This window comes from Triturus cristatus, chromosome 6, assembly GCF_964204655.1.
Source record: "Triturus cristatus chromosome 6, aTriCri1.1, whole genome shotgun sequence".
In the NCBI taxonomy this organism is placed as follows: domain Eukaryota; kingdom Metazoa; phylum Chordata; class Amphibia; order Caudata; family Salamandridae; genus Triturus; species Triturus cristatus.
The window spans coordinates 12,216,532-12,231,675 of NC_140589.1; the positions used below are offsets into that span (position 1 = coordinate 12,216,532).

A 15,144-nucleotide genomic window follows, 5' to 3' on the forward strand; every position below is an offset into this window, starting at 1 on the left:
TGTTTTCTTTCCAAATCCAGAAAATGTCGCAGAGAGAATGCTCCATACACTAGGTGTAAAGAGGGCCCTCGTACTATATAGACAGAACAAAGGATTTTAGGAAAACAAAACAACTGTTCGTTGCCTTTTCTCCACAACACGCGGGCAACGCCATTTCCAAAGCAGGGATAGCCAGATGGATCGTTAAATGTATTCAAATTTGCTATGAAAAAGCTAAACGCACATTAACAATTCCTCCAAGAGCCCACTCAACACGAAAGTTAAGGCGTCCATGGCTTTCCTAGGGAACTTTCCTTTAGAGGAAATATGTAGAGCAGCCACATGGTCCACTATACATACATTTACCAAACACTACTGTGTAGATGTACATTCAAAACAGCAGGCAGCTGTAGGACAGGCTGTTCTCAAAACCCTTTTTCAGACTGCTGCAGCTGACACGGGCAGCCGCCGCTAATGGAGGGACTGCTATGTAATCTATGCACAGATATGAATTCAGCAGCCCACATGCCTCGAACCGAATATGCTACTTACCAGTATGCATCTGTTCTTGGCATGTAGGGCGCTGACATTCATATCGCCCACCCGGCGCCTGTAGCGGCTGCAGCACTCAGAATTACTGTATAGCATGGTCATCACTTACTGTATCTACTCCATCACTGCCACAATGGCGAAAAACAATCTGAGGATGGAGAGGATGCCCATGCGCACTGTAGTCCAGGGGAGGAGCCACCTATCTCGTGATACTTCGAAGACTCTTCCAGGACAACAATGTGCAATCATCCGGACCCAGCACTAGACGGCGATCTATGCACAGATATGAATGTCAGCAGCCCTACATGCCAAGAACAGATGCATACTGGTAAGTAGCATATTCGATTATCGTTACAAATACATTTCACACTGGGTTGAAATAGCATTGGTGGTGAACAGTAAACCGCCAACACACGTTCCATCTCATGTTAGTGTGCAGGCCTGGGGCTTTTTCATGGCTGCATATAATTTCACTTTTAGAGAAGTATGTTACTTCCACCAATAGTAGTTTTAGATCCCTTGTGGCAAAGGCGAATTGCACTCTACTGTATCGCTGCACGAAATTAGAGCTAGGGTATTGTGAAACACTCATGAGCGAAGTCACGCTTGAGATAAACTGCGAATGGCACTCTAGTGTATCACTGCACTTGTGCACAAGATTTGAACTAGTGTATTGTGAATCAATTGTGAGTAACTGTAGTGCCACACTTGAGAAAGTGCACTCCAGAAACAGAGACCAAATATTATTGTTTCAAATAGGTTTTAAAACCCACACAAATGCACGACCTGGTAAAGTGGGGAATATTGTGAGGCATTCCTTCTTAATCTAGAATATGGGCAAGGGCACTCGAGAGTAGTGCTACGTGGAAAAGTAGTTGGGGAGAGGAACAGCATGGAGCAAAAAATAAGTTCCTTACCTGTAACTGTGGCTCTCCAACATTTGTGCACGAGTGCAGTGATACACTAGAGTGCCGTTCGCAGTTTATCACACAAATGTTGGAGAGCCACAGTTACTGTTCCTCTCCCCAACTACTTTTCCACGTAGCACTACTCTCGAGTGCCCTTGCCCATATTCTAGATTAAGAAGGAATGCCTCACAATATTCCCCACTTTACCAGGTCGTGCATTTGTGTGGGTTTTAAAACCTATTTGAAACAATAATATTTGGTCTCTGTTTCTGGAGTGCACTTTCTCAAGTGTGGCACTACAGTTACTCACAATTGATTCACAATACACTAGTTCAAATCTTGTGCACAAGTGCAGTGATACACTAGAGTGCCATTCGCAGTTTATCTCAAGCGTGACTTCGCTCATGAGTGTTTCACAATACCCTAGCTCTAATTTCGTGCAGCGATACAGTAGAGTGCAATTTGCCTTTGCCACAAGGGATCTAAAACTACTATTGGTGGAAGTAACATACTTCTCTAAAAGTGAAATTATATGCAGCCATGAAAAAGCCCCAGGCCTGCACACTAACATGAGATGGAACGTGTGTTGGCGGTTTACTGTTCACCACCAATGCTATTTCAACCCAGTGTGAAATGTATTTGTAACGATACTTCTGAAATTATTCAAATGAACGCATGCGCAACTGTAATTTATTTTTTTAAGTAGTTGGACACAACTTGTTTCTTGACCTGTCTTTTTGCTCTTGTCGTTAGTAGTAGGATGTAAGCTGATATGGTTGGAAGTAGGCCATTGTTTTTCTTTTGCAGTTGTTACACCATGATTTGCTTCCTTAGCAGGTCCTGAGTTGCTGAGAAATGTTTCACGTCCGCTTTCTTAGTCCTGCCAGCATGATGCCTCCGGGCCTATATTACCCAACCTAGGTGCTTCACTCCTTTGTGTGCCTTTAATACCCTGCCTAGGTGCTTCACTCACTTGTGGACCTGTAATACCCTGCATAGGCGCTTCACTCACTCGTGGGCCTATAATACCCAGCCTAGGTGCTTCACTCACTCATGGACCTATAATACCCATGCATAGGTGCTTCACTCACTTGTGGGCCTGTAATACCCTGCATAGGTGCTTCACTCACGTGTGGGCCTATAATACCCTGCATAGGTGCTTCACTCACTCGTGGACCTATAATAACTATGCATAGGTGCTTCACTCACTTGTGGGCCTGTAATACTCTGCGTAGGTGCTTCACTCACTTGTGGGTCTGTGATACCCTGCATAGGTGCTAAACTCACCTCTGGGCCTATAATAACTATGCATAGGTGCTTCACTCACTTGTGGGCCTGTAATACTCTGCGTAGGTGCTTCACTCACTTGTGGGTCTGTGATACCCTGCATAGGTGCTAAACTCACCTCTGGGCCTATAATAACCATGCATAGGTGCTTCACTCACTTGTGGGCCTGTAATACCCTGCATGGGTGCTTCACTCACGTGTGGGCCTATAATACCCTGCATAGGTGCTTCACTCACTTGTGGGCCTGTGATACCCTGCGTAGGTGCTTCACTCACTCGTGGACCTATAATAACTATGCATAGGTGCTTCACTCACTTGTGGGCCTGTAATACTCTGCGTAGGTGCTTCACTCACTTGTGGGCCTATTTTACCCTGCATAGGTGCTAAACTCACTTGTGGACCTATAATACCCTGCGTAGGTGCTTCACTCACTCGTGGGCCTATTTTACCCTGCATAGGTGCTTCACTCACTCGTGGACCTATAATAACTATGCATAGGTGCTTCACTCACTTGTGGGCCTGTAATACTCTGCGTAGGTGCTTCACTCACTTGTGGGTCTGTGATACCCTGCATAGGTGCTAAACTCACCTCTGGGCCTATAATAACCATGCATAGGTGCTTCACTCACTTGTGGGCCTGTAATACCCTGCATGGGTGCTTCACTCACGTGTGGGCCTATAATACCCTGCATAGGTGCTTCACTCACTTGTGGGCCTGTGATACCCTGCGTAGGTGCTTCACTCACTCGTGGACCTATAATAACTATGCATAGGTGCTTCACTCACTTGTGGGTCTGTAATACTCTGCGTAGGTGCTTCACTCACTTGTGGGCCTATTTTACCCTGCATAGGTGCTAAACTCAATTGTGGACCTATAATACCCTGCGTAGGTGCTTCACTCACTCGTGGGCCTATTTTACCCTGCATAGGTGCTTCACTCACTCGTGGGCCTATTTTACCCTGCATAGGTGCTTCACTCACTCGTGGGCCTATTTTACCCTGCATAGGTGCTTCACTCACTCGTGGGCCTATTTTACCCTGCATAGGTGCTTCACTCACTCGTGGGCCTATTTTACCCTGCATAGGTGCTTCACTCACTCGTGGGCCTATTTTACCCTGCCTTGGTGCTTCACTCACTCGTGGGCCTATTTTACCCTGCATAGGTGCTAAACTCACTCGTGGACCTATAATACCCTGCGTAGGTGCTTCACTCACTCGTGGGCCTATTTTACCCTGCATAGGTGCTAAACTCACTCGTGGACCTATAATACCCTGCGTAGGTGCTTCACTCACTCGTGGGCCTATTTTACCCTGCCTTGGTGCTTCACTCGCTCGTTTGTGTCCCTTACAGAACTATCCATGGCCTCATCTACAATGCACTGAAGCTTTTCATGGAGATGAATCAGAAGCTGTTTGATGACTGTACACAGCAGTACAAGGCTGAAAAACAGAAGTGAGTATTGCAAAGGTTCATGGGGGCTGCTAGGGGAGGAGGGGGTGGGGTCCACAGTGCTTGCTAGAGAGCAGGCTACCAGTCTTTACTGCAGGTGGTCAAATACGAGCAAACCTATGCCTGTAGGGAACAAACATAAGAATGTTCTCTGCTAATAGATGAGTGAACACGAGGCTGGTTTCAGCTGCTAGAGGCTGAGCAAACAAACCCGAGGCACTATAATACTTCTGCTGGAGCAAATATGTGGCAGCCATCTGCTGATACGTGGATGGATGGATGATTCAGGCTCACAACTGGTAGGTGAATGGGTAAGTGAGGGCCTTTGTTATGTAAATGTCACTCCACATTCATGCAATGAACTATGCTACCTGGTGAGTGTTAATTAGCAAAACCTGAGAACAAGGGCTTACATCTGACCAGTGAGATGTCGTTCAACAAAGTTTAATGTGGAAACTCTAAATAGGCTTTGGAGTGAACAAACATGAGGCTTTGACTGGTAGGGAGTCAGTCAGGCTATGCTCTTCGGAAATGGAAGAAGAGAATGTTTGAGGCATGTGTGTTGTAGATGCTTTGCATACTCCTGCCATATAGTGTTGGGTCCAAATGTTTGCAATTTTTGTCTTTGAAGAAGTCTTTCCAGTTACGAGGTAAGGTAACTCCTCCTTTTGTGATGGTGCGCATGGGCATCAACTCCATTGCTAGATTGTTTTATTTCCTCCATCGGTTTTGGAGGTGTATTGCTGTGCTCCAGTTCGAAAACCGATCTTCGGGTTCCCCTCTCGGTGCGCAATCCACTCTACCTTTGACTGTATTGTTTCCATGCGCTTTTCCCTGCTTATCGAATCGCTAGACAAACTCTTCCTTTTCAATAGAAAATCTCATGGGCTGCCGTCAGCCCTAACCGCATCCGTCCAGCCTTCTGCCGATGGAACGGACTCCATTGCAATTCTCTCCTCGGTGCCACGCCAAATGTCCTCGCACCGACCTACATCAAGTTTGTAACCTGTGCCTCTCTCCGGAGCACAAGGAAGAACACTGTGACGCTTGTAAATCGTTTTGGTCCAAGAAGACTACGTGATAGTTGGGCTCGACTAAGAGATGCAGCGCCAAAGTATCCAACACGCTCTCGATATCTTCGGGGAAGAATACGACCAAGAAGAGATCGAAAAGTCTGCCGCCGAAGAAGAGGCTTTCTCTTTTCCAGAGCCCGATTTTGAGCTTGAGATCGATCTGGAATCCGAAGAAGTGCCTCCGGTACAGGGTGCTGTGAGTACCGATGTACTGTAGTTCCTATTTCCCATATAGGCTCTGCACATTGGAATAATATACACTATAGTTTTTGCATTCGACTAAGGTCAGTATGCTCCTATTGAGTACATTAAACTTAATTACTTGTGTGTGCCAGCTAACTCAGAGGTCACTAGAAACTTCTCGAATGAACAAGAAGGGATTCGTTTCTGACAACTGCATAAACATGACAACTTTGTTTCCCTTAGAATTGGAATGCGTCTCAGAATCGTGGAAACAATAGATAAGTTTCACTCAGTCAGTCGTGCATGCTTAGTTTCTCCAGAGGTACACAGAAATAGACGGGCGTTTCAATAAAAGGATTTATTGAACAGTCTTGTTTCTCGTGTAGGAGATATGAGCTTTTACAACCAATAGACAGTAAGATATAATACGCACAGCGTAAGCAGTAAGAAGAAATACTGCAATAGCATTGTCTTTTAGCTATGACATATATTCATATATACATACATAAATAACACAGGCTAAAAAGTGAATACTCGTCTGATGCTTCTAAATAGTTCTACCCCAGTATACCTAACCTAAGTGTAGTACGAGGTAAGAGTAGGTGCTGTATGGTATATACTAAGTTTAGTATGCCAAGAGTCCTTCTAGGTTCTAGTCGGCTCCATACCTTTAGAATGAGAGAGGTGGGAATCTCTTTCCGGGTCTCAAACTCTAACACCTCGCGAAGGGAGTCAGAACACTGGAAGCTGGATTCTCTGCGAGCAGGGATGACGGCGTCTGGTCAGTGTGTCAGGCTGGGATTTGTTCTCTTCCGAACTTGCCGTGGCGAACCGTGCAGTCAAGTCGTGCCGTTGTTTGCCATGGTAAGGGAAGGTATATTTATACCTGGAAGGTGCTTGGGAATGCTAGCATTGACGTAAAGTCGGGCAGAGGAAGACGTCATGGATGAACTCCTAAGGAATAGTAGTTCATGCATAATAGATGAGTTCTTGGAGAAATCAATAATCCTAGTTAGGGAAAGTCCTGTTCGGCTTAAGGGTCTGGTTTCGAAGAACTCGTTGTGACATGGGATGGACGGATGTAGGTGACCATCCCTGTATTTGGTTTGCATGGCTAATGCCTAAATAAGGACTGGGATTCTATGCCTAAATAAGGGCAATGTGAATTGTGTCTGTATAAGGACATGATTCAGGGAAACCTATATACGGGTATCTAAATCGAAACACAACACCAAAGACCCCATGCCCCCTAAATCCTCTTCCAAATCTCATAAGGCTACGGCACCACCTCTGCCTTCTGGCCAAGGTCTGCACCAAGACTGTTTCTGCCGCTCGGCTTAGCACCGAAACAAACCGTAAAGCCTCCCGGCTCAGGACAGAGTCGCCCGAAATTACCTTTGGATCTGAAATCAAGCTCCAAAGACAAATCTGTTTCGGGGCTGAAACACTCCAAACACAAACATACTTTGGAGCCGAAACCCTTCACTTCGAAACACAAACCCGCTTCGGATCCGAAACAGTCCACTACCAAAGACATGTAGATTTAGACACCGAAATCCAAGGATAATGTTCTCGAGCCTCCAGAACCATTTTTTGACGTTCTTATGTCCAAATTGGATCCCAAACAAAAGAATGTATATTAATCATGATACTGGACATATTTTGGCTAAAGCTCCTGCAGAACACAGGCTTCCTGCAGAGGACACTTCTGATCAGATTCCCTTAAAGAGGAAGAAGGACATGGCTACCAGCCCTGTTTATCCTGCCCCACAACCCTCTCCTCCTCCACCATCCTCTCCACAGTTAATAATTGAAGATCCCTTACACATAACACCTCCGGGATCTCCACATACAAATCCAGATGTGGATCACGGTGATGATACTCATTTGCCTGCAGACCCATGGAACAATTACACCATTGACACCCCTTCCTCTCCAGTAGACAATGACCCAGAACTTTAGTCATCACTACCTGATGATTATATGGCTTATCAACAGCTCATTGCAAGAGCAGCAGAGTATCATGGGGTGCGATTACATAAAGAAACAGAAGAGGACTTTTTATTTGTAACACTTTTGTCCACACACAGGCCAAGTCAAACACTCCCTGTGCTTAAAGGCACGATGAGGCATGCAGATGATATAAAGACCCTCTCGGAGCACGTATTTTAATTCCAAGGGTGAATAAAAAATATAAACCCACGCCATTAGATCCTGTGTTTATTACGGGACAATTGCATCTTGACTTCCTAGTAGTGTCCAATGCTCACAAAAGAGCTAACTCGCAAACCTCTGGGAATGCTCCTCCCCCAGATAAAGAATCCAAACTTATAGCTGCTTCTGGAAAATGAGTGGATGTTCAAGCCGCAAACCACTGGTGCATCACAAACACACAGGGCCGACTAGCTCGGTACGACGGGGGACACTGGCATGAGATAGAGCAGCTGCTCCAATATCTCCCAGACGAACTCAAAACTAAGGCACAGCAGTTAGTTGAAGAAGGGAAACTCATCTCTAACTCCTCAATAAGATGTGCTTAAGACGTTGCTGACACTGCAGCTACGAAGATCAATACCAGCATTCTCCTCAGAAAGCATGCATGGCTTCGGATCTCGGGGTTTAAGCCTGAAGTTCAACAGTCCATTTTGAACACCCCCTTTGACAAATAGCACCTGTCCGATCCTGTAGTTGACCAATTCTTGGAAAAGATTACAAAGGATTATGAATTAGCAAAATCCATGGGAGCACTCCAGTCCCCATCCAATAGAGGCTCCTTTTGCCGCTCATTTTACAGAGCAGGGTCCAAAACCACTTCCTCAGACCCAAATGCTTCCTCTTACAACGGTAACAACCGATCCTTTTCCCCTAGAGGTTTCTACAGAGGAGCATATAGAGGAAACCATTCCAAAGGTAGGGGGGGTAAAGGCGCCACACCACGCAACACCCCTTCCCCTAATGAACAGTGACTTGCCCTCACTCCCCTCTCATTCCCCCCCAACCCCCCCCCCCCCCCTGTAAGAAAGTGGCTCTGTATATACTGCACCAAGGTAAGGTACAGTGTGTACAGAGTCCAACAGTCCCCAGAGGTTTGGCAGAGGCTAAAGTTAGATATAAACAAAACACTATGATCCAGCACACCACAAATACTGTATGTAATACAATAAATTCAAACAACATTAGTCCATTCAGCAGGTCTTATTTCGAAATTCTTTATTCAATTTTCTTCTTTTAAAATCTGCGTAGCCAACGCGTTTCGTCCTTGCGGACTTCTTCAGGGCGAAAAAAAGATATAGGAGTCCTCTTTATATGTTCCCTCAAGACTGAAGTCAATACTTGTTGCTCCATATGGACTATGCGTTGGAAGGACTGCTCCTGAAAACTTTGAAACCACAAGTAGGTTTCAAAATACTTTCTCAGAAAGAAATGCTCGAGTTGAGTACTTTCAATAAGCCATATACATTTAAATGCAATATATACAGTTGTTGCAATAGACAACACAAGTTAAACACAATTATAACATTGAGCTCAATAGGAATATTTAAGTAAAGGCAATATCAATTACTTTGCATAGGTTTTTCTTACTCGGGACTGGATCCTGGATTCAGCCCTGGTGCATTTCCTGTAAACAGTTGAAACAAATGGTTTTTGTTACACAGGCGATTTTTAAGGAATATTTGTATGATTCAAAAATCTACATTTTAGAAGAATTTCTGGTAAAAACCAGCAATGTTATCCTATGGAGGAAAGTTTGGTTATCGGAAATTCGCAGTTATAATTACTCTTCAGGGTCAGTGCTGGGCACCAAGATCCAGCACTGGGATCTCTCCTGGTAACAAGTGAGTAATTTCGTTTTCGTTGATCGGCCGATTTTTAGTGAATATTTTAAAGTTTCAAAACTCGACACTTGGAAGAATTTCCAAGTGAAACCAGTCAATGTTACCCTATGGAGAAAATGTAGGTTATCGGCTTTCAGGTAAGTACTCGACTGGCAGAGTTAAGGTCCTGGGCATAGACTCGGGGGTCTCCCAGGGTCAGGTAGGTACAGTTGGTACACCCTCAGCGGCACAGGGGCAGCCGGGTGCAGAGAGAGTTGGGCCCAATGTTAGCCTATGGCGGGCAGGGGGCCTTTGGTTGGTGGCTGCTAGCAGGCAGGCCACGCGGCTGTGGGAGCTGGGCTCCTGGTCACTTACACAGGGCAAGTGGGGAAGTAGGATAGGACAGATGCAGCACTTCCAGGGGCACTTGGGCAGCTGGGTGCAGGGTGCTTTTGAGCCGTCGGGCGCTCAATGGATTTCAATGGGAAAGCTGCAAGACGAACAAAGGATGCAAACTCTGGGACGAAGATTCTTCAGGTGCGACCACCCCTTCGAGAGATAAGTTGGGAAGCTGTAGGTTAGGTAGGCACCCAGGAGTTGGGCACAGGGGGCTGCAGGGTGCAGGGGTGTCTTTTGGCGTCGGGAAATCTTACCCTCTGCTGGTCACGGTTGGAGGGGTCCCTAGTTGTGAGGCTGCAGGCGTCATCAGGAGCGTCGAGGAGGGTCCTTGGATGCTGGATTCTTGGTCACAGTCGCCGGGGGGGACGTCCTCGTGGTCTTTCTTCATTCAGGCACGGGCCGGGCTCGGCGGGTGCAGAGTGTGCTGGATTCAAGGTTCCCGGCTGGCACCAGGGGTTGTTGCTGTTTGAGCAGAACCACTGCTCGTGGGAGTCACAGTCTTTAGATGAGCAAGCAGTCGGGTCCTCCGGGGTTTTCGAGGTTGCTGGACCCCTGTGTGGAGAGCCCCCCGCTCTCCTGGGCCTGCAACAATGCACATCCTGGGCGAGGTGCTAGGTCTCCTCACCCAGGATGGGCAGGGGGAAGCTTCAAAGGCATGCCGCCTTTGTGAGCTTCTCTAGGCCACTTGCTGTACTCAGCAACTGGCCCCCACCGGTTCTGACCCCCACTCTGGCGGGAAGACTGGCCGGAAACCCCAAGTAAGGACAGGGGATGTGCCAGCCTCTGCCAACCCCAACCCTCAGGTGTGGGAGGCGAGGTGAAGCACATCCCCAGGCTCTCGCCATATTAAAGATGGGAAGCCCTGCCCAAGCAGGACTAGGCTACTGCCCCCCTCCCACAGGAGAGAGGCAGGATAGGGGGTGTACCCACCCCAGGGCAGGGACCCATTGGTCCCTGCCCTTTACCTACCTGTAACGCCCCTAAATCTAGTATTTTGGGGCACCCTGAACCTTCCTTCCTCAGATTCCATATTCCGAAAAAGCAAAGAAGAGCAAGAAGAAAGAAGACCTGCTGTGCAGCTGCTAAGAAGAGGAAGACACCAGCTGCTTTGGCCCCAGCCCTACCGGCCTGTGGACCCTCGAACCTGCTCCTGCTGAATCCCGGCACCTCCTGTGGCCAGCAACCTCACAGACCCCGGAGGACCTGGCTTCCTTGTGACTCTGAGCACCTGGGACTCCCATGAGCAGTGGCTCTGCTCAAAACAAGTATCTAACCCCTGGCATCAGCCCGGAACTGCGAACCCTGCACACTCTGCACCTCCCAGGCCTGGCCTGTGCCGGAGTGAACAAAAACCCTGAGGACGTCCCCCTGGTGACTGTGACCCCGAATACGGCACCCAAGCACTCCTGACAACGCCTTCAGCCTCAGAACCAGGTACCCCCCCCCCCAACCGCGATCAACAGACGGTAAGATTTCCTGACATCAAAAGGCACCCCGGCGCCCTGCGGCCCCCTGTGCCCAACTCCTGGGTACCTACCTATCCTCCAACTACCCAACTTACCTCTCGAAGTGGTGGTGGCACCTGAAGAATCTTCGTCCCCGAGCTTGCAGCCTTTGTTCATCCAGAAGCTTTCCCATTGATATCCATTGAGCTCCTGAAGGCTCAAAAGCACCCTGCACCCAGCCGCCCGAGTGGCCCTGGCAGTATAACTTCTACTCCTACCTACTTCCCCATTTGCCCTGAGCAAGTGACCAGGAGCCCAGCTCCCACAGCCGCGTGGCCTGCTAGTCAGCAGCCACCAACCAAGGCCCCCCTGCCTCCCATAGGATAACATTGGACCTAACTCACTCTGCACCCGGCTGCCCCTGTGCCGCTGAGGGTGTAACAACTGTACCAACCTGACCCTGGGAGACCCCTGAGTCTGTGCCCAGAACCTTAACTCTGCCAGTCGAGTACTTACCCAAAAGCAGATAACCCAATTTTCTTCCATAGGGTAACATTGACTGGTTTCTTCTGAAATGTCTTCCAAGTGTGGAGTTTCTAAAACTTAAAATATTCACCTAAAATCAACCGAGTAACGAGAACGAAATTACTCATCTGCTATTAGGAGAGATCCCAGTGCTGGATCTTGGTGCCCAGCACTGGCCCTGAAAAGTATTCACAACCGTACTTACCATTAACCCAATTTTCTTACATTGGAAATCATTGACTGTTTTTCTATGAAATTTCTTCAAAGTGTCGATTTTTAAAATAGCAGAATATTGCCTAAAAATCACAACAGTAACTAAGTCGACTTTACTCACTTGTTTCCAAGAACTGTCCCAGGACTGAATCTAGGATCCAGTCCTGGAGTTAGAAAAGTAATCCTGAAAGTAATCCATTGCAAATAACTTAAAACTTCCATTGAGCTCAATGTATTATTGTGTTTGAAATTGTGTTGCCTATCGCAGCAAACTGTAACTATTGCATTCAAAAGTCAATTGCCTATTGCAAAAGTGTTTAACTAAAGCATCTAATTCTGAAAAAATTATTTTTCAATACCTATTGTTGGTTCTAAAATAAAACAAGCATATATTTTTTATATAAACCATTGGCCTAGAGTTCAGTTCTTGAGTGTGTGAGACCATTTGCTGACTGAGTGTGTACAACAAATGCTTTACAATGTCCTCTGATACTGCCTTACTGCTCGACCAAGCTACCACTTTAGAGAGTAAGGTTATATCTAACTTTAGCCTCTGCCAAACCTCTGGGGACTGTGGACTCAGTACACACTGTACCTATTAGGGAACAGTATATACAGAGCCACTTTCTCACCTTAGACAACAGCACCCATTACTCTCTGTAGTGGTGGAACCCACAAAATGTATCAAAAGGGCGGCCATTCTTCGACCCTGTTCCACAAGTCTTGCTAACAGCAGATGCATCTCTCACTGGTTGGGGTGCACATCTCCATCATTGCACCATCCAAGGTCTCTGGGACGACAAACACAAACGTCTCCACGTCAACTATCTAGAGCTTCTAGCAGTGTTTCTAGCGCTGAGAGCTTTTCAGTCTCATCTCACAGGCAAAGTTGTCCTAGTCCGCACAGACAACATAACAGCAATGTACTATGTAGGTGTGACACACTCTCTCCAACTGTCACGACTGTCTCAAACTATTTGGAAAGGGGCAATCCATCAAAAGATTCACCTTCTGGCAGAACACCTCCCGGGAGTGAAGAATCAAATTGCCGACCTCGTCCGCAAATACAGAAGTGGGAACTTCATCCGCAAGTCCTCCTTCCATACTGTCAACAAGGGGGATACCCACAAATAGATCTGTTTGCTGCAGTAGACAACACACAATGCCCAAACTACGCCTCCAGGTTCCCACACCCTCTCTCCAAAGGCAATGCCCTATGGATTCATTGGTCAGAGATATTTGCCTACACTTTTCCACTTCTCCCACTCCTTCTGGTTCGGAAACTCAGGCAAACATCACTCACACGGATTTTGAAACCTCCTACATGGGCCCGTCAACTGTGGTACACCACCCTGTTACAGCACTCAGTAGTTCCACTTCAAAAGCTACATCTCATCTCCAGTCTCCTCACTCGGAACCATGGAGAAATCAATCATCCAAATCCCAAGGAACTCAACCTAGCGATTTGGCTCCTGAAGTCATAGAGTTTGGATATTTAAATTTGCCACCAGACTGTATAACTATTCTGAAAGAAGCTAGACAACCTACTACCAGAGCTTGCTATATAGCACAATGGAAACAATTTGTTGTTTACTGCAATAACAAAATTCTACCTCTAGATGCTTCTATTCAGAACAATGTCGGTTACCTTCTAAGCCTACAGCAATGTGGGCTAGCTTCTACCTCTATTAGGGTGCACCTTGTACCAGTAGCTGTGGATTCGCAAAACAGACAGCATTTCTCTTTGTTCAAAGTTCCTGTCATCAAAGCCTTTATGGATGGCTTAAAGAGTTATGACCACCAAGAATTCCACTGGCACCATTGTGGAATCTTAATATTGTACTTACAAGACTTATGGGTTCACCCTTTGAACCACTACACTAGTGTCCTTTACAGTTTCTCTCATGGAAAGTTGCATTTCTAATTGCAATCCCTTCATTCAGAAGAGTTGGTGAGCTACAGGCATTAACCTTGGAAGAACCCATCTTTCAGCTCCCTAAAGATAGGCTAATTCTTCACACCAATCCCAAATTCCTTCCCAAAGTGGTTTCTGCTTTCCATATTAACCAATCAGTTGAATTATCTTTGTTCTTTCCTTAACCTAATTCAGTAACCGAATGAGCGGTTCACACACTTGCTGTAAAAAGAGCTTTGTTGTATTATATCAAAAGAACAAAAGATTTTCGTAAAACAAAGCAGCTGTTTCTTTCATTTACTCCACCTCACAAAGGCATTCCTATTTCTAAATCTGGCATTTCAAGATGGATTGTTAACTGCATTCAAACTTGCTACGCAAGAGCTAAAATAACTTTATGCCCCCTAGAGCGCATTCCACTCACAAAATAGGGGCATCCATGGCCTTTTTAGGTAACATTCCTATAGCTGACATTAGTATAGCAGCAACATGGTCTACGCCACACACATTTACCAAACACTATTGTGTGGATGTGTTAGCACTCCAACAGGCAAATGTAGGCCTAGCATTGCTAAAGATACTTTTTCCAACAACTGCAACATCTACTGGTTAGCCACCACTTTGGGAGAATACTGCTGTATAGTCTATCCAAAGCATGTGCACCTACAGCACACATGCCTCGAACGGATTGTTACTTATCTACTAAGCATCTGTTCTTGGCATGTAGAGCTGTAGATTCACATGCACCCTCCCTCCTTCCCGGACACCTGTGGTTGTTGCAGTTATTATTCATGTTACATATGCATGTACATCTCTTTACTACACTCACTTACTCCAGTCTCACCCTCTTGAGGGAAAGCAACCTAACAATTGGGTCAATGCCCATGCGCACTATCACCGAAAGGAGGAGTCACCTTAACTTGTGACTGGAAAGACGACTTCAAAGAAAAACTTGCAAACATCCGGACCCAACGCTAGATGGCAGGAGTATGGAAAGCATGTGAATCTATAGTTCTACATGCCAAGAACAGATGCTTACTGGGTAAGTAACATAATCCTTTCTTGCTGGCACATGAGCAAATCTGCCCTAGACCTCTCCTGACAGACGGGGTGGACAGGACTCTTTCCTTACATACAATATCATGAGCTGTGCCTGTGTCCTAAGGCAGACCTTTGTTAGAAGATGACTTGCAGCGATGTGACTGAGAGGCTTTTTGCTTGCGTTTGAGCCTGGATGGCTCATGTTACTAGATCATTACCTTGTTGTCGACCAGGTCAGAGGTGTAGGCCTCTGGCAGAGTGCTGAACTGGTTCAGGCCAGACTCCACTTATGTCCTTAGCTTCCTTTCTTTCTGTGGAGCAGCTGGTACTTTGTGGTGCTCCTAAGGCATATGTGCTAC

At 46.4% G+C, this 15,144-nt stretch overlaps 1 protein-coding gene across 2 annotated transcripts in view; it reads left to right on the forward strand.

Annotated features, from left to right (window-relative positions):
- Positions 1–15,144, forward strand: part of PPP2R5D (protein phosphatase 2 regulatory subunit B'delta) — a 502,545-nt gene that overhangs the window by 422,352 nt on the left and 65,049 nt on the right. For both annotated transcript variants that reach the window (XM_085610117.1, XM_085610118.1), the window contains exon 13: positions 4,078–4,179. In XM_085610117.1, the coding sequence (XP_085466243.1) occupies positions 4,078–4,179 (102 nt within the window). The remainder of the gene's footprint in view (positions 1–4,077; positions 4,180–15,144) is intronic.